The 22,501-nt window shown below is 46.5% G+C and overlaps 1 protein-coding gene and 1 long non-coding RNA gene across 4 annotated transcripts; both read right to left on the reverse strand.

Moving 5' to 3' along the window:
- Positions 1–319: 319 nt before the first annotated feature.
- On the reverse strand, positions 320–19,274 carry LOC103231469 (bcl-2-like protein 2). 3 transcript variants are annotated; one of them, XM_037987542.2, is made up of 7 exons: positions 4,654–6,583; positions 4,175–4,289; positions 3,403–3,470; positions 2,985–3,091; positions 2,423–2,510; positions 2,186–2,337; positions 320–1,226 (listed from the first exon to the last, which is right to left on the reverse strand). In XM_037987542.2, exons 1-7 carry the CDS (start codon positions 5,002–5,004, stop codon positions 1,187–1,189), a joined length of 921 nt encoding a protein of 306 aa, XP_037843470.1. In that variant the 5' UTR covers positions 5,005–6,583; the 3' UTR covers positions 320–1,186. The 3 variants fall into 3 exon arrangements, with proteins under 3 accessions (XP_037843470.1, XP_072869032.1, XP_007989043.1); XM_073012931.1 differs by lacking the exons at positions 320–1,226; positions 2,186–2,337; positions 2,423–2,510; ... (2 more) ...; positions 4,175–4,289; positions 4,654–6,583 and adding exons at positions 14,284–17,216; positions 17,836–18,275; positions 18,761–18,848; positions 19,146–19,274; XM_007990852.3 differs by lacking the exons at positions 320–1,226; positions 2,186–2,337; positions 2,423–2,510; ... (2 more) ...; positions 4,175–4,289; positions 4,654–6,583 and adding exons at positions 14,284–17,216; positions 17,836–18,275; positions 18,761–18,848; positions 19,093–19,213.
- LOC140710663 (uncharacterized) lies at positions 6,642–13,508 on the reverse strand. The gene is made up of 2 exons (XR_012091768.1): positions 9,688–13,508; positions 6,642–6,745 (listed from the first exon to the last, which is right to left on the reverse strand). It is a non-coding gene; the product is annotated as an uncharacterized lncRNA (long non-coding RNA).
- Positions 19,275–22,501: the final 3,227 nt, after the last annotated feature.

The raw sequence follows: 22,501 nt of genomic DNA on the forward strand, positions 1-22,501 counted from the left end.
TAGTTCATTTGCATGTAAGTTGTATCAGGAGCACACAAAAGCGCCATTAGGTCAGTAATTCGGTTATTCTTTTACTTTCCCAGGCTTATTTCTCTCTCAAATGCCAATCAGGGTTACATGTTATCCAGAAAACCTATCATTGTCAACTAAACACATAATGTTCCTGCTAGTTGTAATTTAACTCCTACTCCTTAATTCACAAGTGGCAACCTCCCTTCCACAACACCAGTACCTCTACCGCAAAGCAGAATTAATAGCCATCTGTGATCTAAGAGAGAATAGGAAGATAAATAATCCTTACACCCAAAAGGCCAAACAATTTTTATTTTCAAAAACAACTTTATTCATGACACATATTAAAAAAAAATCCCCACCCCTGGAAATGAGCTAAAAAAATAAACAAAATCCACCTCCCACCTCCCTGTTCCCACTTCCTCCCATTCCCTCCAAATAAAAGGGAAAAAAGGCAAAGGAAAAAAACAAAAAAAACAAAACAACTGAAAAACAAAAACACCCCTAAACCCCCCAAAACAAGGTAGTGCATTTCCCCAGGGGGAAGGGGAATTTACACTGGAGCCGCTGGGAGCGGATCGGAGATCTTCCGGCTACAGAAACCTGCAAAGAAAGACACTCAAAACAGAAAAAGAAACACAAAAGGAAACAAAATAGATCACCAGGCAATCTGGAGGGGCAGGGAGCCGGAGAAGAGGGGTGGGGTGGGTGGTAGACCTGGCTGGACAGGAGCAGGCAGGAGGGGACTGTGAAAGGCGAGAAGACGGAGGGAAGGTAACAAGCAGAACAGTTTGGTGTCCTTCCAGAGCCCTGGGTAAAAAAAAAACCTCCTACCACCCACGCCCACCTACCCTTGAGCAGCCCCCAAGGGGATGAAGTGGGGCAGGGAAACATGGGGAGCAGCTTGCGCAGTTGAGACGTGTCCATGGCGAATCCCCAGAGTGAATAAGCAGCCCCCTGCCCCACTCCCTGGGCCTTCCCCTACTCCCCAAAGCAGGTCCCTCCTCAGCAGTTAGTTATGGGATTCTCCCCCCTTCCACAGTATATCTTTTTTTTAAAAAATATTTTTTTTCCATCAAGGTCATCTTCTGTTTTTCTTTTTTTTTTTTTTAATTCTTTTTTTTTTCCTTCTTTCCTCTTTTTTTCCTCTCTCTCCTCCTAATACACACTTTTTTTAGTAAGGGGAATACCATGATGTCGCTCTAGCCCGGCCCCTGGAAGAAAGAAGGAGAGTTAGGTGTTAACGTGATCACTAGATAGTTCAGTACAAGCCCCAACCCGTGGGCCCTTGCCCCAGTTACTGTGAAGGGAAGTGGGGGAAAGAAGTTTTCAAGTGTCCTAAAACTGACCCCATGATCCCAGAAATAGTAACACACCTTGAGAACTGGGGCAGGGGGAGGGGGGCTTAACAGAAAACTTTGCCAAACAGTGGCAAAAAAGAAGTGCATCTGAGTGAGAAACAAGGGCAAGAAAAACGACCCTCTTTTTATCCAGTTTTCAGTCCTCCACAGCTCTTATACCCTAGGCCATCACAAATAGATCCTCCCTAACTCCTGGGAATAGGCAGGTAGAGTTTATGAAAAGCCAAGGTTTATATGCCTAACCTGTCTATTTAAATGTAAAGAGACAAGTGAAGCAAGGCAAAAACCTGGACACCACACTAGGCCCAGTGAGAAGTTAACCTTGCAAGACTGGCTCAAATAAAGAGTAAATATCTCAAAATCCTCCCACAAGGCTGTTGGGGAGGATCAACTAGCCAGCCTCTGGTATTCTTCCAAGGGAGGTTCAGTCTTCAACCCCTCCCTCCAAAAAAAGAAAAAAGTAACAAATGTCCAAGCAGTGCTTTCACTGCCTGGAGGCCGTTCCTCCTGGCTTCGTGTAAACACCTTCAAATGCCACCAACTCCCAAGAAAAAAAAGGCTGGGGGTGGAAGCCTCTTTGAACCAAGGGAGGGATGCAGCCCTTATCACCAATTCCTACTGCAGAAAAGATGATGAAGTTGGCCTTCTGGCCTGGCCTGCAACTACCTTCCTCACCCTGCACAGGCAGGAGACAAAGTTCCTGAAGACCACAGGGAGGGGTGGGGGAGGGAGGTTCCTCAGACCAGGAGAGAAGGAAGCATACAGGGCTCATGGGAGGCGGGGGGGAAGAGGAGCAGCCCATCTATCCTGACCTGTAGACACGACCCCGGGGCCTGCTGTTAAAACCACTGTAGAATCGAGAGCGGGAACTGTTGTAGTTGGTGGTCCGGGCGCGGTAGCGGGCTCGTGGAAAACCCCGGTCTGTTGTGCTGATGCCTGGTCTGTTGGTTCGTTTTGGGATCACCTGAGTCAGAGATGAACAAATGATAGCCTTAAAGTCAACCCGGAGAGTTTACACAGAACCAGAACAGCAATGGACATAGGCTTACCTTGATTTGCCTTCCTCTAAATAGGGACTCATCTAAGGCCAAGGAAGTCCTCACTGACTCTTTGTCTGAGAACTCTATATACGCAAACCTGAAAAGAATTGTCATTGTATCTCTCTGAAGTTACAAATACCTCACAGGTCAAATTCAACTTGCAGGCATGCTTCTTTTTGGGCTACAATGTGGTTACATTTTTTATTTGTCAAAATTCTTCTAAATGGAAAATTTCATTCAAAATCATTTAAATTTTAAAATTTCCAGCTACTCTTTGAAACTTGTAAAAATAAGACACACAGGGCCTGAATTTCCATATGGCCATAACAGGCCAAGTAGAAGCTGCCCCTCCCCTTCTAGTTTGTGATCCCACCCACACCTAGCCTTCATTTTTGTTATCTGGCCTCTGAAGACATTTAGGTGCAACTCTTGATATATATCAAAATTGATGCCATGATCTTAAATGACACAGATCACGCATGTTAACAACAAATAACTTACTGCTCACTATAAAACATAATTTATCTATTTTTGCACTGTAAATTATCTCAATTTACTCCCCTTTACTTACCCTTTGGGATGGCCACTAAATTTGTCACAGAGTATGGTAACACGGTTGACTGATCCACAGCCATGAAAGTGAGCTTCCAGCTCTTCTGCTGTTGCACCATAGTCCACCTGATGAGAGGAGAAAAATTTCACAGGCAACAGGCAAATTCCTGTCTCAATAGGAACCTTCCCTAGCCTTTGGTCTGGGCCATCTATACACCAAAGCACATGAAATCTGGTAATTTGAGGAACTAATCCTTTTGCTTCCAAACCCAGAGCTTTTGCTGATTACTGATCATTCCATTACCTTAAACCACCTTCCCACAGTCCCTCCACACACCCCCAAAACCACACCGATCCCGGAGATGTTCCTTCCAGGACTATTAAATAACTCCCCAAAAGAACTTGCCCCCAACCCCAATCAGAGCCCCAGCACATACATTGCCAACATAGATGGAACGGGCATCAGCCTCCATCTTCTCCTCAATGGACATGATCACTGGGCCAGCTATCAGGAAAAAATAATATTTTTAAAAAACCACACACTTGTTTTTCACCAATATATTGCACTTCCACCACCAGCACTATCCCATTAGCTCAACGAAGGCAAAGATTTTGGTCTGTTCTGTTCTCTGCTGTACCCATAACCTAGAACAGTGCCGAGTCCATAGCAGGTACTCACTAAACATTCGATAAATTGAAAGAATAAACTAATACACACTTAAAACAGTATAGGAATCCCTCCTGCCTCCAAATCAAATCCCTAATGAATGGCTTTGGCTGAAATGCTTTTAAGAGTGAGCAAAATTAAGTGGGCTGAGACTCCACATTTCTAGATTAAAGGGGAAACCCCTTGCAGCTTGCTTTCTCTTAGAATCCTAACTAAAGCGTTTCCAATTGGAGGAAAAACTATTAGATTTGAAGGTCAAATGCGAGCTTGCAACCTCTACAAAGGATAGACGTAGACTAAGAACAAAGAGCAACACAAATTATAACAGGGACAAAGGGAAGCACAAGGCTACCACCACCAAAATACAGGTTCTGCCTCACAAAGGTCAGGCGAACACACAACGGATTATGACCGCGGCACAGTCATAATAGCTCAGACAAGCAGCTCCAGGGTGCCGAGTATCTTACCCCACATTCCCCATCTTCCCCACAACCCTTCCAGCCCGAGAACCCTGGCTCCGCGTGCAACCGCCAGTTACTCACCATTGCCTGGAGGTGGACTCATATTCATCTGCTTCTCTACCTCGTTCTGTAGCTCCTTTAGCTTCTCAGCTTCTTCCTCCATCTCCCTGACTCGAGCTTTGATAGCTTCCAGCTCCTAATATAAGTGGGGAGGGTATGGAGGAGAGCTTAAGAGGAACCAACGCAGGGGCTGTGCCCTGCTCTCGGCCGGAGCGCGGCCTCAGCCACGCTCGGCCATTTCCCTCGCCCCATGCGAGGGTCGTGATAAAAGAAAAGCAAGCTACCCTCTCTAGAACAACACTAGGCACCCGTGACGCCCGAATCAAGCCAGTCGGGCCCCTTGTAGTGATCGCTGACCCATCCCCGGCCCGACCCGGCCCCAGCCACGTTATTCCCCGCCCAACCCCACCCCCCGCCTGCCTCCCGCTCGCCCGAGCTCTGGGCCTCCAGTGACCCGGCCGGCCAGCCGCCGGCCTGCTGGCTCGCCCTCCTTCCCTCACCGGGTCCTCAATGGCGCCGTCCCCCGGGTCACCCTCGACCAGTCCCGGCTCCTCCTCCTCCTCTTGGCTGCCGGGGGCTCCCGAACCAGGCCCAGGGCCCGGAGCTCCCGGGGGGGCGCGGGGCCGGGGCGGCTCCTCTTCGGGCTCGGGCTCCGGCTCGGGCTCCAGCAGCAGCTCCTCAGGCTCCAGTTCCTCAGACTCCAGGCCGTTCCCGTAGTCCCCTGCGCCCCCCGGGGCCCCCTCCCCGGCCTCCCCACCGGCCCCGGGCACAAGATGGCGCCGCCGCCCCGGCCCGGAGCCCCGACCGCCCGCAGCCCCCGCTGCTGCTGCCGCCGCCGCCGCCGCCGCCATCGCCGCTCAGACTGGGGCCCGCCGCCCGGCGATTGGAGAGCTGCGCCGGCCACGCCGAGGACTCATTAGTCAAGCTGCCTGCCCGTCACCACGAGCTAGTACTCCATTGGGGAATATTACTTGGCAATCAAATGAGACCCCACCTCTAAGGCGGGGTACTGTGCCAAATTCTCAAATCCCGGTAGGGGAAATCTGCCTGTCAATCAACACGCGTCCCACCTCCTATAGAGTCTTTAGGTAATAATACCGCCACGCTGTGACGATATTCCTGCTTCTCCCCGGCCTACGGGCGGGCCCGCGAAGTATAGGACGCTCCGTGATTGGCCCTAGCTAGGCGACTGGAAAGGACCAATCTTCCGATCGCCTCACCGCAGTGGCCCAGTCTCAGATGCTGATTGGCTCGCGAGATTCGAAGGAGTGACACTCGTTTCGTGACAGGTGAACCTTGCCCCCAAACGGACTGCCCGGCTTCAAACTTGGAAAACCCGAAGTCACATGACTAGCCAGCCCTTAGGGGGCCGCCATCTTGATACTACTGCTTGCCAGCTAGTGAGCTGTTGGCCGGGTGAGGCCCAAAACACAGCAGCAGTTTCAGGAAACTTGTATCCTGACCAGGAAGCACTAGTAGATGGGATGTTGCTGAAAATGGAGGTTATGAATGAATCATTCCAGGAGGGAGCTTACTTTCTCCATCCAGGTTATTGGCACCATCATCCACTAGCTCTCCCACACCAGAAAGCAGGGAGGATTCCTCAGTCCAGAGCCACTAGTCACGAGTCCTGTCTGTCCCGCCCTCTTGCGTAGACCTTCTGCTCCCTAGTTCCAATTTCTTCTCTTCCCTGGACAGCTTCCAATGTCACCCTTCCACTCTGCACCGCTAACAGACTGGCCCCCCTTTGCAGGCGAGGTAAAGCCTCAAAACGGTAAATCACAGCCTTCGACACCCCAGCATGTGGTTACTTTGTGGATGTCTCCTTCCACCCTTCTTGTTCCATTGGGTGTACCTGCACCCAGTCTGTGCCTCTAACATGTAGTCCCCCTTCAACCAAACCACTGCAAACCCCAGCTTCCCCTCATTTCCCAGGACAAGTGGGCCTCTCTCCACAGCGTGCTTAATTGTTTTGTGCTGTTTCTTAACTAGGTTGTGAGCGCCTTCAAATGAGGGGCCAGATGCTATTTATATTCACATCTCCACGGCCTGGCAATATGCCTACCACATAAGGTCCTGTTAGATGTTTGTTGATTGAGCATGCATTGATTGGGGATCTGGGTGCCACCCTTCATTTCAGCCCTCAAGCTCCCAAGATCCCAGAGGAATTTATCCTGGCAGGCTCCCACTACACAGCTGCACCCGAAATATCAATGAGACCTAGCCCTGGAGGGCAGGATTGCCACACTTTTGTAGCAATCTAACACATTTATTAAAAAGGAAGGAATGGCAGTGTAAGTTTGCAAGAGAAATTTTTGTGGGCACACTAACCTACAGTTCGAAAGATACGTATAAGCCCAACCAAAAAGTTAAACAAACATGGTTGGCGGAGGGATTTGGACAAGAGAACATCTTCATTAGCAAACCAAAAAATCAAAAGTGACTCATTATACCCCACTATTCCCCTCACCCCCACTTTTTCTCACAATTCCTTACCTCGAGATCTGGGGAACTTGGAGCAGAGTCACAGTCGCTTAAAATTTCACTGCAAATTACTTCATCAGCCATCTCAGCCTCAGTGATCTGGGATAACTAAAGTTGAGCACCGAAGACAAGCTCTAAATGATTGAATACCTTGGAAGAAAGGTCTTTTATACTAATCTTAACCTAATCAAGATTTGTTTATCTTATTGGTGCCCAATTTAATCAAGCCAATGAAAGGCAATGTGATTTTTAAAAATGGCTTTGAATCCTATTTTTGATAAGCGCTTGATTTTGTAATAAGCACCACTCCTTATTATCTCATTGGACTCTCACAACAACCCCATGAGGAAAATATTTCCAAAACCATAATCTTCTTTAGGGAAAAAGAAAAAGGCTTAATGAAATGAAGAAACTTGCCTAAGTCATTGGACTAACTAGAAGTGTGCAGTGCCGGCTGGGCACGGTGGCTCACACCTGTTATCCCAGCTCTTTGGGAGGCTGAGGCAGGAGGATCACCTGAGCCCAGGAGTTTCAGACCAGCCTCGCCAAAATGGCGAAACCACATCTCTACTAAAAATACAAAAATTAGCTGGGCATGGTGGTACATGCCTGTAAACCCAGCTGCTCGGGAGGCTGAGGCAGGAGAATCGCCTGGGCAACAGCAAGACTCTGTCTCAAAGGAAAAAATATAAATAATATATATAATACATAATATATATTATGTAATATATATAATAGTGTGCAGGGAATTCAAAGCTCAGATCAAAACTACTATAAGGCCTGCTTTAATACATAAAAATTATGTGTGAAAAATGGAAAGACTAAATCCAAGAATAGACAAAAGTTTAAGCAAACTATAATTATATCCAAGAAAAAATTATTAGGCACCTATTAAAAGGGTTACCTAGTGTGACAAACGTGAAAATAATTTTGTTAAGCCAAAGAAGAATGTAAAATTGTACATAAAATATAATTATAACTATGATTTTTTAAAAAAAAACTTAGGCATGGGAGGAAAAAAGGAGCAAGAACCAGTACAATCCTTCTATTCTTTGGCAATATGTACCAAAAGCTTTTAAAATAGTGAGATTCTTAAGATCAGGTGGAGTGGCTCACAACTGTAATCCCAACACTTTGGGAGCCAGATTGCTTGAGTCCAGAAGTTCAAGACCAGCCTGGGCAATATGGCAAAACCCATACTCCACTAAAAATACAAAAATTAGCTGGGCATAGTGGCATGCGCCTGTAGACCCTGCCCAGCTACTTGGGAGGCTGAGGCCACAGTGAACCATAACGGTGCTACGTGCACTCCAGACTGGGCAACAGAGTAAGACCCTATCTCAAAAAAAAAAGAAAAAAGGCCAGGTGAGGTGGCTCATGCCTGTAATCCCAGCACTTTGGGAGGCCGAGGTGGGTGGATCACCTAAGGTCAGGAGTTTGAGACCAGCCTAGCCAAAATGGTGAAACCCTGTCTCTACTAAAAGTACAAAAATTAGCTGGGTGTGGTGGTGGGCGCCTGTAATCCCAGCTAGTCAGGAGGCTGAGGCAGGAGAAACGCTTGAACCTGGGAGGTGGAGGGTGCAGTGAGCCAAGATCGTGACACTATATTCCAGCCTGGGTGACAGAGCAAGACTCTGTCTCCAAAAAAAAAAAAAAAAAGTTGAGATTCTTAACCCAGTAATCCTATTATTTCTTCTAAAAATGTAATCCAATTTGTGAATAATTTTTTTTTTTTTGAGACGGAGTCTCGCTCTGTTGCCCAGGCTGGAGTACAGTGGCGCTGTCTCCGCTCACTACAAGCTCCACCTCGTGGGTTCACGCCATTCTCCTGCCCCAGCCTCCGGAGTAGCTGGGACTACAGGCGCCCGCCACCACGCCCGGCTAATTTTTTTTTTTTGTATTTTCAGTAAAGACGGGGTTTCACCGTGTTAGCCAGGATGGTCTCGATCTCCTGACCTCATGATCCACCCACCTCGGCCTCCCAAAGTGCTGGGATTACAGGCGTGAGCCACTGCGCCCGGCCTGTTTGTTTTTGTTTTATTTTTTGAGACAGTCACTCCACAGCCCAAGCTGGAGTGCAGTGGCCTAATCTCAGCTCACTGCAACCTCCGCCTCCAGGGCTCAAGTGATTCTTGTGCCTCAGCCTCCTGAGTAGCTGGGACTACAGGCGCACCACCACCACGCCCAGCTAATTTTTTTGTATTTTAGTAGAGATGGGGCTTTACTATGTTGCCCACAATGGTCTCGAACTCCTGAGCTCAGGTGATCAGCCCACCTCAGCCTCCCAAAGTGCTGGGATTACAGGCGTGAGCCACATGCCCAGCCAGAATAAATATTTTTATCAAAGTGAAAAAATACAGATAAATGACCAAGTGGGCATTAAAATTATTGTACACAAGTAGATGTAATTGTATATAGTCATTATGCCTTTGAAACGTTTTAACATCAAGGAAAAATGCTTGCAATATAATCATAAGCAGAATTGCGTATACAAAATCGTATGATCATAAAAGTAGACAAAAAAATACTGGAAAGAAGTATACCAAAATAGTTCTCTCTGGGTGACAGTATTATGATTCATTTTCTTTATAATTTTCTATGTTCTACAAATTTTCCGCAATCATTATTTATTTACTTGTTTATTTTGCTACCGTTGTTTTTTGAGACAGGGTCTCTGTCGCCCAGCCTGGAATACAGTGGCATGATCACAGCTGACCGCACCCTCAACCTCCTGGCTCAAGCGATCCTCCCTCCTCAGCCTCCAAAGTGGCTGGGACTATAGGCATGCACCACCAGGCCCAGCTAATTTTTTCTATTTTTGTAAAGACAAGGTCTCACTATGTTGCTTAGGCTGGTCTCAAACTCCTGGGGCTCAAGCCATATGCCCAACTCAGCCTCCCAAAGTGTTGGGATTATAGGCATGAGACACCATGTCCAGCCCATTACATATTTATTTTTTAAAAATCACTCCAACTTTAAAATTTCTTCTAATAAGCATGATTACCTTATGAAAGAAACAAACACATTTGGCTGAGTGTGGTGGCACACACCTGTAGTCCTAGCTAATTCAGAGGCTCAAACAGGAGGATCACTTGAACCCAGGGGTTCCAGGCTGCAGTGAGCTATGATCATGCCACAGTACTCCAGCCTCAGCAACAGACTAGGACCCTGTCTCAAAAAAACAAAAAAGCAAACATATTTAAAAGACTATTTGAGGGACAGGTGCGATGACTCATGCCTGTAATCCCAGCACTTTAGGAGGCCGAGGCAGGTGGATCACCTGAGGTCAAGAGTTCCAGACCAGCCTGTCCAACATGGTGAAACCCTGTCTCTACTAAAAATACAAAAATTAGCTTGGCATGGTGGCGTGTGTCGGTAATCCCAGCTACTCAGCAGGCTGAGGCACGAGAATCACTTGAACCTGTGAGACAGAGGTTGCATTGAGCCGAGATCACGCCACTGCACTCTAGCCTGGGCGATCTCAAAAAAAAAAAAAGAAGAAGAAGAAGGGAATGGCTCCGTGGAGCTGAGAAAAGGAGTATTAAGTAGTAAAAATGGGTGAGGGCATTCATAGTTCTTCCCAGAAAAGTTTTCTCACCAAACAACATAAATATTTGACGTCTTGGTAGTTTAATCCCTATTTTTATCTCCTTTCTTGAAATTTTTACAGACAACAATAATGCTCTATGATCTGGAACTACTTTGAAATTTTTACAGACTGCAATAATGATCTATGATCTAGAGCTACACTTTAATATGATAGCCACTAGCCACACATGGCTACTGACCATTTGAAACATGAGTAGTCCAATTTGAGATGTGCTGAAAGTGTTGAATACACACTGAATTTTGAAGACTTAGTATGAAAAAGAGAATGTGACATAATTCATTAATAATTGTTTAATATTAATTCCATGTTGAAATGATAATATTTTTATATACTGGGCTAAATAAGATATTATTAAAATTGGTTTAATAATTTCTTTTTGCATTTTAAATGAGGTTACTAGAAAATGTAAAACTACATGTGGCTTGCATTATATTTCTATTGGACAGTGCTGATGTAGAAACTTGGAGCCTTTCTCCTTTACTGACCTCTATCTTGAAGCAGACCTCGATAATCTTCTAATGTGGTCTGGTCCTGCTTACCTTAGCCCCCTGTTTGCCTTTGCATGGAAGTGGGGTAGCCACTTAAATGTGAAGGACCCTCTGTTGGGCTGTTTAATTTCCATTCTGCTTCGTTAACTTTTTAAAAATTTTGTACCTAAAGAACTTGTTTTAATATACTGTACTGGAAATATCTGGAAATATATGTTCATGGTCAAAGAATCAGAAAATACTGACGGCAAAAATAACAAAATAAAAGCACTCATAAAGCCCACTATCCAGAGACAATCACTAATGACATTTTGGCATATATGCTTCCTGAAACTTTCAATATGCAAATATATATCAAGGCACACAGATATAAATATTTTAGCAAAATGGGATCATACTGTATATATTATTTTCTAATCTATTTTCTTTTTTTTTTACCCAATCAAAAAAAAAAAGGACAAACATCTTCCCACATCAATAAATATATTTTTCCAATTTTGTCATAGTTTTACCCAAAAGTCACCTCAGAAATGAGGCCTTCTCTGACCACTCAATTTAAAATTGAACTCTTATGCGTGTATATATATACACACACATTCCCCTCAATGAATTACTTTTCTTTATGGTATTCATCACCTTCTCACATATTATATAATTTTAAATTTTTTGTTTCTCCTACTAGAACATAAGCAACATGAGAACAGAGATTTGCATCTCTGTTCACTCTACCTCAGAGCCCGTAACTGTGCTTAGCACACAGATGATGCTTGAATATTTTCTGCATAAATGACTGAATAAACTACACAGCATTTCATTATGGTGTGTTTTCTGGTTGAGTTTCAAAATAGTTGATTTATTTCTGTATTTCTCCTATATCTACATTTAAGGCAGCATTTTATTTATTTATTTATTTATTTATTATTTATTTATTTATTTATTTTTTTTTGAGGCGGCGTCTAGCTCTGTCGCCAGGCTGGAGTGCAGTGGCGCCATCTCCGCTCCCTGCAACCTCCACCTCCCGGGTTCAATCGATGCTCCTGCCTCAGCCTCTCGAGTAGCTGGGACTACAGGCGCTGCGCCACCACACCCAACTAATTTTTTTATTTTTAACAGAGACGGGGTTTCACCGTGTTAGCCAGGATGGTCACGATCTCCTGACCTCGTGATCCGCCCGCCTCGGCCTCCCAAAGTGCTGGGATTACAGGCCTGAGCCACCGCGCCCGGCCTTAAGGCAGCTTTTAAAGTCTTCAAAGGATCTGCTATTAAGTAACAATACAGAGGGCCGGGCGCGGTGGCTCACGCCTGTAATCCCAGCACTTTGGGAGGCCGAGGCGGGCGGATCAGGAGGTCAGGAGATCGTGACCATCCTGGCTAACATGGTGAAACCCGGTCGCTGCTAAAAATAAAAAAACTAGCCGGGCGAGGTGGCGGCGCCTGTAGTCCCAGCTACTCAAGAGGCTGAGGCAGGAGAATGGTGTGAACCTGGGAGGCGGAGCTTGCAGTGAGCTGAGATCGCGCCACTGCACTCCAGGCTGGGCGACAGAGCGGACTCCGTCTCAAAAAAAAAAAAAAAAAAAAAAATCTACAATCTATCCATTTACTAGAAATTGTAACTAAGTGTTGCACAACTTTATTGAAGATTTCATTTGTCCTAACACACTTAGGACCTTCTAATAGATTCAGAAGGTCCTAGGTGTGTTCTATTAGGCTCATGACAAATTAGCCCAAATATGCTGTTCTGTGATGATTTGGCTTAATATAGGACTAAATTTTGGACTATCTAAAGCGATAGATGGATTGTATTTCCTTCATACAGTTCTCCACCAGTGTTATTTCTCGCTTAGGACCTTCTGAATCTCCATCTGGTGTTTTTCGAAGAAACAGTGGTCAAAACTCAACATCATATTTGCTTTTAGATGTCACAGAAGGTGGTGTCCACTATATCACTGTCTTCTCAGAAAAGCCACACATTTTTTTTTTTTTTGCCCCTCTTAATAGGCTTTTATAAATCCTAAGAGGAATGTGAATTTCATTTTGTATTTTAATTTGCTTTAGCCACCAAGAAGCTCACAGCCGAATTCACAGCCTAGCTTTAGTATTTGGAAATGCTACTTATAGAATGTTTTTCTATGCATTAATTTTCCTTTTGCTGCCATCTTATTTCAGTTTTCCCTTTACCCCTACTTATTTTTTTTACTTAACCTTGAAATTCAACCCTGACTTTAAAAATTTATGTTTTCCTATTATTTTGTGTATTATAGCAAGATGTTGCAAATATTTTTTGGAACTAGGCAAATGTAAATCAATCATTAAATCAATCATACAGCAGTGGAGCTAAATGCAGCAGCTATCATACTTGATGATATTAACTATTAAGAACATCTAATTTCCTTTCCCATAGTGCCATATTCACTAAGCCACTCTCTGATTTTAATATGGCTTTCCCTGTCGACTTTTGTATAGAGAATAGAAAGAGAATGCTGGATTCCTCTAAACAATTATATTTCTCGCAATTTAGCACATAAACCCAAGTACCAATCTATTGCACTGGATTACAGAAAGGCTAGAAATTCCCACCTGAAATTTAAAATTAGGATCACTATTTCAGTTAGACATGACTTTGATGTGGTCCAAGACTAGAGGTAGAGAAGGATGGGCTGAATATTCCTAGAAATTCCATCCAGTTTATCAATTTGCATTAAAATGGCTGAAACCAAATGTCTCACAGGACCAGGAAAGGAAGCAAGCAGGAACTCAATTTTTGCCAGACCCTCCCCCCTCCCCCCCCCCCCGCCGCCTTGTTTGTTGTTGTTGTTGTTGTTGTTGTTTGTTTTTTTGAGATAGAATCTCCCTCTGTTACCCAGGCTGGAGTACAGTGGCTCAATCTCGGCTCACTGCAAACTCCACCTTCTAGGTTCAAGCAATCCTCATGCCTCAGCCTCCTGAGTAGCCGGGATTACAGGCACACACCACCATGCCTGGCTAATTTTTGTATTTTTAATAGAGACAGGGTTTCCCCATATTGGCCAGGCTGGTCTCGAACTCCTGACCTCAAGTGATCTGCCCGCCTCGGCCTCCCAAAGTGCTGGGATTACAGGCATGAGCCACCACACCTGGTCCAGACCTATTTTTAAGTCTGAGGTAGGCAGCAAGGCACCATGGAGAAATGTTTATTATTATCACACTTGTCTGATTAGAGCCTGAACCACAACTGGGGACTTGATTACTAGCATACAAAGATTTTTGGTAGGTTTTCTTTGTTTTTCATTTGGTTATTGTTAGTGGCAGTCCCAGAGTACTGTATACACACACCCTCCCGAGGCTCAGGTTGGAACAGATGGAATTCTTGGCTTTGACCATTTTGTAGGAGTCGGGTGAGGAGGATGGGGGAAAGACTCTGTTTTTTTTTTTAATGATCCCAACACTTTCTCTCAGATCCCTGTTATTCTAATTCTTGCCTTTTACAAGGTCATGAAGAGATGATTGGATCAAGGAAATGTCCTGACCCCAGGCTATACAGTGTAGAAGTCACAAACCCTGTTCAGTCCTTCTCATTAAACTTCTGGGCTTTATTTATTTTTTTAATACGACCATTACATATTACACAAAAATAAAAGTCAAATGAACTTGGTATTTATAAATTATTAAATAAAAATACAGGAATATAGATTTATATTTATAGAGCTTTCTTTTCTTCTAAACTAACCAAATCTGTTCTGCCGTTTTATGATTTTAAAAAAGTAAAATAGTGTATGTGTGCCCTAGAATAAGTGGGGAGTGGGATTAATAATCGCAGGACCGAGTTGCCCTACTTCCGCTCCTTCCTTGGCCTAAGCAAAGTCTCTATTAGTCCCTTTGGGCTCTGGAGAGCAAGAAACCCCTCTCCTCCTACTTAATCGTTGAAAAATGGCAATTACATTTATTTCCCTTGTTTTTTAAAAAATGAAATGGATTTAAAAATTGGGAGCCATACTTAGCCTTCTTGGCCAAGAGCTAATCCCAAGGAACTATATGGCTCTAGAAGAGAGTCCCTAGTTTTCCCTGACAGAAGAGTCTCTGGGGTTTCCCTTCAAGCTAAGAAGGGCAGGACAGGTCAAAATTGCTCACTGTGGTCCCATCTAAGCTCTGTTTCTGGGAATCCAGACCAAGCCCTTTACCCTTTCAGAAAACAGCCTCTCTTTCCACCCAGGTGTCAAGACTTCAGAGCAGGGCATTTCGGTAACCTGGCCATGGTCCCTGCAGCCCCTCTTGGCTAAAGGTCCCGGGGAATGCTAACAGGGATATGCGTCCTGTGGTAGAGGGTAGGGTGAAGAGTGTGCTCCAAACCTGGGGAAGGAAGCACAGGTTCCAATTTGGAGCCGATGGTCTAGTCAGTGGTTTTCCAACATTTTTTCAACAGCAAACCCCTAATGCAAATAAAATCTTACCCTGAACCCCGATATGTAAGACAGCTACAAGGGGAGCTGTTCAGTTTGAGGGCAAATTGCCCAGCCTGCTCAACTCCCCACCCCCTTCATCTCCCCAAGGACTCCTGAGGCAACCCCTAGGAAACTTCAGGGCTCTGCCAAGCAGTTTGAAAACCACTGGCCTAGTTTGTCCTGAGCAAGTCAGAGACCCCCCACCCCAACTGCTTGCCACAAGCTGGCTCTGAGTTTCTGGTGTCAGCATACTCACAACAAGACCAAGTGGCACATGCAGCCTACCACCTCCCCTAGAAATACCATTAAAAAGTGCAGCCCTCTCTCAAAAGCAGAAGTCTGGACTAAACACCTGAGGCCAATTTGGTCCCACATTCTAGCGAGCACAACTACGTTGCCACATTCTAGGACCAAGTGAAAATCTCCAAGAAGAGTCAACCATGGTCTAGCTAAGCTGATCAGTGCTCAGGACCACAGGCAGGGTTCTAGAGCACTGTGTCAGAAAGTTAGCATTGGAGAGCAGCAATCTTAGCACCTTGGAAAGTGCAGCAGTGAGGTCTGGCTCAGGGCATGCAACTGGAGAGAATAATTTCTTCCTCAAAAGAAAAAGCCATAATCTGAAGCTGTTCTAGCGGACTGTGAGTTCCAAAGTTAACATCCTCAGACTCTGAGGTACAGACAAATAACACCCATGCAAACAGTGTGGCTTCAAATAAATCATAAATGCTTCTAGGTCATGGTAGGTACTCTAGAACCCATATGCCTGGCCCCTGATAAAGCCGAACCAAAGACCACAACACAGCATAGGCCAGTCCTGGAGTGCCCATCACCCTCACACCCATGGGATTCAGGGCTGAAATGGTCCTCTCAAGGCATCAACAGTCTCACTGAGACACAGTGTGGGACCCAGACTGTACTCAAGATCAGCACTTATGTCCACAACCTCGAAAGGAAAATTAGTTAGGGCCCCAATTTAGAGGTTCAGTTTGGGTACAGTGGTCCCAGAGATTGGAAACACTTTAGGCACCATTGTGCCTGAGTGGGAGAGGAGGGTGGCAGGCAGGTCCAGCTACCTAAGCCTCCACCCATCCAGGCTCAACAGCCCTGCCCTTCTATCAGAGCCCGGGAGGCAGCAGCAAGTGCATGATGCACAAGGAAGGGGGATGATGAAGGAACAAGGCCAGCTGCAGAACTGCTCTTCTCTTCAAAGCCTTGCCAATTACTTTCTGGAGAGAAGCAGCAGAGCCCTCGGTCTGGATACAATGTTTCTCTCTAAGCCTTGAGGCATCAGGACAAGGGCAGGGGAAAGGAGGGGTTGGGAGGAGGGACAGAGAACTGCCCCTAGTTCTTGCCATTGCAAGTGGGAATGTTTTCTCCTTGAGGAATCCCACCACCACCAGATTTGCCAGGCAGCCCAGCATGCACACCAGCATGCGTGCACATGCACACGCGTGTCCAAGCAGCCCACTGTTACAGCCACCTCTCCCTATCAACTGAGAACCCCCAAGCTTCCATTCCAAAAGGATGTGCCTTCTGCATTCCCCAAATCCCACTCATCTAATGGAATACAACTGCTTATGCAAGTCCACCTTCCTCAGGGCTGCGAACCAAGTTCCAGGTCGTTTCATGTGCCCACACCTATAGGTGTGATCCCTCCCACCTCCCCCAGCCCTGGATCGACTCCATCTCCTGCGTCCCTAAACTTGCCAAAACATTTCCCTCACCTATGTGTCCTGCTCACTCTTCCAATCGCCTACCTGGCCTACTCAGCTGCCTCACACACTACCCTTCCCCTGCCCATCCTGTTCCATGCCCACCCATCCACCAACTCCATTTCTTCCAAGGGCATTTCTCTGTTCTGTTCCTGCTCTCCTGGCCCCCAGCCACACCTAGCCCCACCTGGCCCTGGACTTTCACTTGCTAGCAAAAAAGGCCCCTACAGTTACCAGGGCCCCCAGTGCCACGGCCCCCGTCAGCACTGTCCTCACTGATGCCCAGTTCCCCTCCCGCAGACGCCGCGCCTCCTCCAGGGCCCCGTCCCCGTATAGAGCTGTGAACTCCGCCTGTGGGAGAGAAGGGAAGTAGGAGAGAAAGAAGGAGAAAGGGATATCAGGGGAGGAAAGAGTGGACAGAAGAGGAGAGGAAGAGTTCCAGTTCCATCCACTGCCAACACTACCCCATACCCAGCTCCTCTCTGGTCAAAGCTCTCCTGGCTGCAAGCCCCTCTGATCCCCCCAGGTGCACCCCCACCCTGAGAGACTGGTTCATTTGCCGCCCACTGTGCCTCCAGTGAATTCCATCCTTTCCTTGGCGAAAAATTCTGCTCAGAACTAGCATCCTTTGCCAAGGCTTGCCTGACCACCACCCATCCCTGGTCCTCCCCACCTCCCACACCATGACTCAGGTGCAAAAAGTCCCTGACAACATTCCCCTGCAGGCACTCCTTGGGTGTGGATTCTGTCCTCTGCTTGGGACCATGAGCCCATCCAGTGTTGACTGCATGGCAGCCCTGGAGTGCAGAGTCCAGGCATCTCTCAATCTGATTCCACCCAGACGGGGAGACTCAGCCCCACACCTCATTCCCAACATAGCTGCCTCAGTCTCCAATCAGAGCTCCCATCTTCCCCCTGGAAACCAGCTTTGCAGAGGGATGTGCAGAGCGGCAATTGAGAAGCTTCTTACCCAGCCCCCACTGCTGTGGATCCAGTCAGCCAGCCGCGTCTCCAGGTAGGCCACCATCCACTCCTGCACTTGTCCCACCAGTGGTTCCATCTCCTTGTTGACACTCTCAGCACACAGTGCAGCCCCAAAGACAAAGAAGGCTACAAGGCGGCCCCAGTTGGGGCCCCCTTGGAAAAGTTCATCGGAGACCTGGGTGAAGCGTTGCTGCGCTGAGCCTGGGGTCACATGCAGCTGAGCCGCCAGATCAGAGAAGGTGCGCCGGAAGCGGGTCTCGAACTCATCTCCAGCTGCCCGCATGGCTTGGTGCAGCGGGTCAGCTGCTGGGCCCTCCCCGGGGCCAGCTCCACAGACATAACCCTTCTGCCTCAGCTTATAACCTACAAAGTCTGCCACCAGAGCCCGTGTGTCTGGGGCCGAGGCTGGGGTCGCCATCCGGGCAGCTATAAGAGGCAAGGATGAAACACTGGCATGAATATATGGAGAGAGAATCAGAAGGGGCATTTCTGGTTTGACCAACCCAGTGAGATGAGGAGGAGAGAGGAAATGCTCAGAGCTCACTGGACAGGGAGAGGCAAGAACAAGGGAATTAAGTCATGATATGAGACCAGGCTGTGAGGGGCTGGCCATTACATTCCTAATATGCCAAATTACATTTAAAACAAGTAAATTTTCTGTTTAGAGATACTTTAGATTCTTTTCATAATAAGACAACGTCAGCTCTGTGACACCCCTACAACCAACCCTCCCACCCCCGGGCCTCCTAAGTCCACACCTCCTTGGCTAGAGGAAGGGGCTTAGGACCTCCCCAAATGCAAGATATAAAGATGTTGGCAGAGGCACAAGATGAGGGGGAGCAGATGGGCTGGAGAGAAAGGTGGGAGACGCAATGGTTTACTCCAGACAGAGAAAGGAAGAAGACACTCACCTAGCCGGGATGGCAGCTCTTAAGACACGGCACTGGTGGCAAGGAGCCCCCAGCTGGGGCCTTTCATCCTCCCGGCCAGCGTGGAGCTCTGGAAAGGGGAGGGGGAGATCAGAACCAGGAGGGGAAGGCCGGGGATCAGGTTCTGGCCTGGGAACGGCTGGGGTTGCAGCTCTGGGCCTGGGCCCCTGCCCCCAACGCTCTACCAGCTGTGTGGCCGAATCCATGTTTAATGACTGTCCTCCCGGGAAACCCAGGGCCAAGGGCTTCCTGCCGACACCATCTGTATTCGCGGTTCCCCCTAGTGCAGCCCAAAGGCCCAACTCCTCCCTTACCCCCACCTCAGCCAGTCTCCAACCCCGCCCGCCTGCCAGGTTAGGGATCTCACGGGTCAGGCCGCTGCCGGGATCCGGGCCGTTTCCTGGTGCAGGAGCTGGGAGGGAGGGAGAGAGGGAGGAAGGGAGGGAAGGAAGGAGGGAGGAGAAAGGGGGGGCAGAGGGAGGGCCCGGCGCCGGGTGATGATGGGGCCCAAAGATGCGTCCAGAGAGAGGGGCGGGGCTGGGACGCAGGCCTGCGAAGGGCCACTACTCAGGAAAGGGAGGGCTGCTGAAGGGCTGGCTGAGAGGGCACGGTGGGCTGGGCTGGGCTGGGCTCCTGAGCCTCGAGGCTGCCCAGAGAAATATGCCGGACTTCAGGACATCTTGGGGCAAATTTAGCATTTCCAGGAGGTTTCCGATGTTCCATGCACTTGTTGAACTTTTCCAGCCCTGAATTGTGTGCTTGGAAAACAGGAGCAGTTCCCATTAAGCTGGGAACCGTCTACCAGGTGCCTTACCCTTTTGGGACTAGCAGACACTACACAGACACCAAACCTTTCCCATCTTTTCTCCAGGACCTTTAACCCAGTGTTGTCTTTGTGGGCTGGGCTTCAGCCAGGCATCAAGGAGCCAGGACTTGGATCACAAGCAGTTTCTGCCGGTACTTTTCTTTAATTCATCTTCTTTTGTAATCAGATTGATTTTAGTGGTTTTTTTCTTTCTTTCTTTTCTTTTTTTTTAACCCAACACAGGAACTAATTCTCATTGTGAAAAAAATCAAACAATAAAGAGGTATGGAGTAATAAAATACAGGTTTTCAAACACACACACACATACACACCCAATTCCACTTCCCTCCCTGCAGGTTGCCAGTGTTAAGTTTGATGTTTATTCTTCCAGATTACATATATATGGGGCCATTATTTATACATGGCAGTATATTTATACAGGGCGGGTCACAGGTGTGAAGCAGTCTGACCACAGCTGATCCACATGAGAGCACTCACAGCCAGCCCCCTGGGCTCTTGGAACTGGCACTTTCTTCAGCTCCATTTAAAAAGCAACCCAACCAGAGGCCAGAAAGAAGCGACCCAGTTCTCCTCTTCTGCTAGTTCCCTTTGCTTCTACCTCCAAACCAAGCCTCTGTATTACCATCTGCCCTTATGGTCACTGGAGAAGTAAGGTCTTTTCTGCAGCAATAATAGTAACAACTAGCTGGGTTTGGTGGCTCACACCTGTAATCCCAACACTTTGGGAGGCCAAGGCAGGTGGATCACTTGAGGCCAGGAGTTTGAGACCAGCCTGACCAACATGGCAAAACCCCATCTCTACTAAAAATACAAAAATTAGCCAGCCTGTAATCCCAGCTGCTCAGGAGGCTGAGGCATGAGAATCGCTTGAAACCAGGAGGCTGAGATCATGCCACTGCACTCCAGACTGGGTGATAGAACGAGACTCTATCTCAAAAAAAAAAAAAAAGTAAAAACATATTTTGAGGAGTTATTAGATGCTGTGCTTTTTTCACATGTATATTTTATCCTGTCACCAATCCTTATGCTGTTTTATCCTCATTCTATGAATGAGGAAATTGAGGTTTAGAGAGGTTAAGTGATTTGCCCAAAGACATATACTGACATGCAAGAAGCTAGGACTCGCATCTCATGCTGTAACTTTGACACTATTGCTTCAAGATCACTTCTTGCCTTTGCATAGTCAATACTGTTCTCATAGTCTGAATCCACACCATTTACATGTCCACACTCAATTCTCTCCTCTATTCTAAACACACAGCCTATTACACTCCTTTATGGCTGTATCCTTTCAGCCAATCTTATTTCTTTTTTGTTCTTAGCCTGATCATTCTGGCTGCCGCCAGCAAGCTTGCCCCCTTTACAGAATAACCTACTCCAAGTCTTCATTTGCACTCCTGGTTTGTTTGTTTGGTTGGTTGGTTGGTTGGGTGTGAGACAGGGGTCTCACTCCATGGCCTAAACTGGAGTGCAGTGGTACAATCACTGTTGACTTCAGCTTCCACCATCTAGGCTCAGGCAATCTTCCTACCTCAGTGTCCCCAGTAGCTGGGACTAGAGGTGTGCTGCACTATGCTTAGCTAAATTCATTTTTTATAGAGATGGGGATCTCATTATGTTGCCCAGGCTGATCTCAAACTCCTGGGTCAGCTTGCTTGTAATACAAAGTAATGTATGATTTATTATACATTAATTTATATATATAATATACATATTATATTGTGTATATATACAATATATACATTGTATATTTTGTATCATATGTAATGATATGAAGAGAATACATCCATGCATTCTATATATGTATAAAATAAAAAAGTCAATATTGCTTTAAAAATGAGTCCTAGCTAAGTAGTATTGCTGCAGTCAATACTAGTGTGAATACATGTAAACAGGAATGAGTTGTATAATAATAAGATAACATGTGTCTCATGGTTTATTTTCAACTTAGTCACTTGTGGTTTTACAGTTAAACTATCCTGCTGCTTTAAATTTAGAGACTTCATTTCTACCCTAAGATTCCTTCTTTTAACACCCTGAGAATGTTACCTATTATTGTTAAATGTTTTAATCTTATATAACCAAGTGGATAAGAGCGTGGACTCTAGAGCTAAACTGTTTAGGTCCTGATCCCACCTCCCCAATTATTAACTATGTAACCCTGGGCAAGAGTCCTCTCCCCTACCTCAATTTTCTCATCTTTAAACTAGGCATAATAGTCTCTATTCCTCTGATAGTTGTATTACATGGGTTAGTATTTGCAAAACCCTTACAACAGTACCTAGCACATTAAGTGCTATATAAGATCAGTAGGAAAGTTAGAAAAAAAAAAACTAAAAACACTTCACCTTTTTTTTTCCACTAATGTAAAAAAAAAAGAAAAGAAAAAGAAAGAAAGAAAGGGGAAAAAGCCAGGTCTGTCCTTCTTGGAAGCTCCCAGTAGTTGGGAATTCCACAGTCCCAACTCCAAGAGAGTTGTTGAGTGCTTGTTCATTCAATAATTTGAATGCCTACCATATACTAAAACACCATGAATCAGACAAAGCCCCTGCCCCCAAAGGGCTTACACTTGGGTTAGAAATCAGAACTCCACCACTTTTTTATAGACGAGAACACTGAGTTCAGGGTCTGGTGTGGTGGCTCATGCCTGTAATCCCAGCAATTTGGGAGGCCAAGGCGGGCAGATCACCTGACATCAGGAGTTCGAGACAAGCCTGGCCAACATGCCGAAACCCCGTGACTACTAAAAATACAAAAATTAGGCAGGCATGGTGGCAGACACCTGTAATCCCAGTTACTCAGGAGGCTGAGGTAGGAGAATCGCTTGAACCCGGGAGGCGGAGGTTGCAGTGAGCCAAGATCACGACACTGCACTCCAGCCTGGGCGACAGAGTGAG

Source organism: Chlorocebus sabaeus, chromosome 29 (assembly GCF_047675955.1).
Source record: "Chlorocebus sabaeus isolate Y175 chromosome 29, mChlSab1.0.hap1, whole genome shotgun sequence".
Lineage (NCBI taxonomy): Eukaryota > Metazoa > Chordata > Mammalia > Primates > Cercopithecidae > Chlorocebus > Chlorocebus sabaeus.

Bases quoted from the DNA above. Each gene is read 5' to 3' on its own strand.
- LOC103231469 (XM_037987542.2), bottom strand. From the start codon at position 5,004: ATGGCGGCGGCGGCGGCGGCGGCAGCAGCAGCGGGGGCTGCGGGCGGT. The intron at 4,290-4,653 runs GTGAGGGAAGGA...CACTTATATTAG, and splicing joins ACGGCGCCATTGAGGACCCG to GAGCTGGAAGCTATCAAAGC. The intron at 2,511-2,984 runs GTAAGTAAAGGG...AATTCTTTTCAG, and splicing joins TTTAGTGGCCATCCCAAAGG to GTTTGCGTATATAGAGTTCT.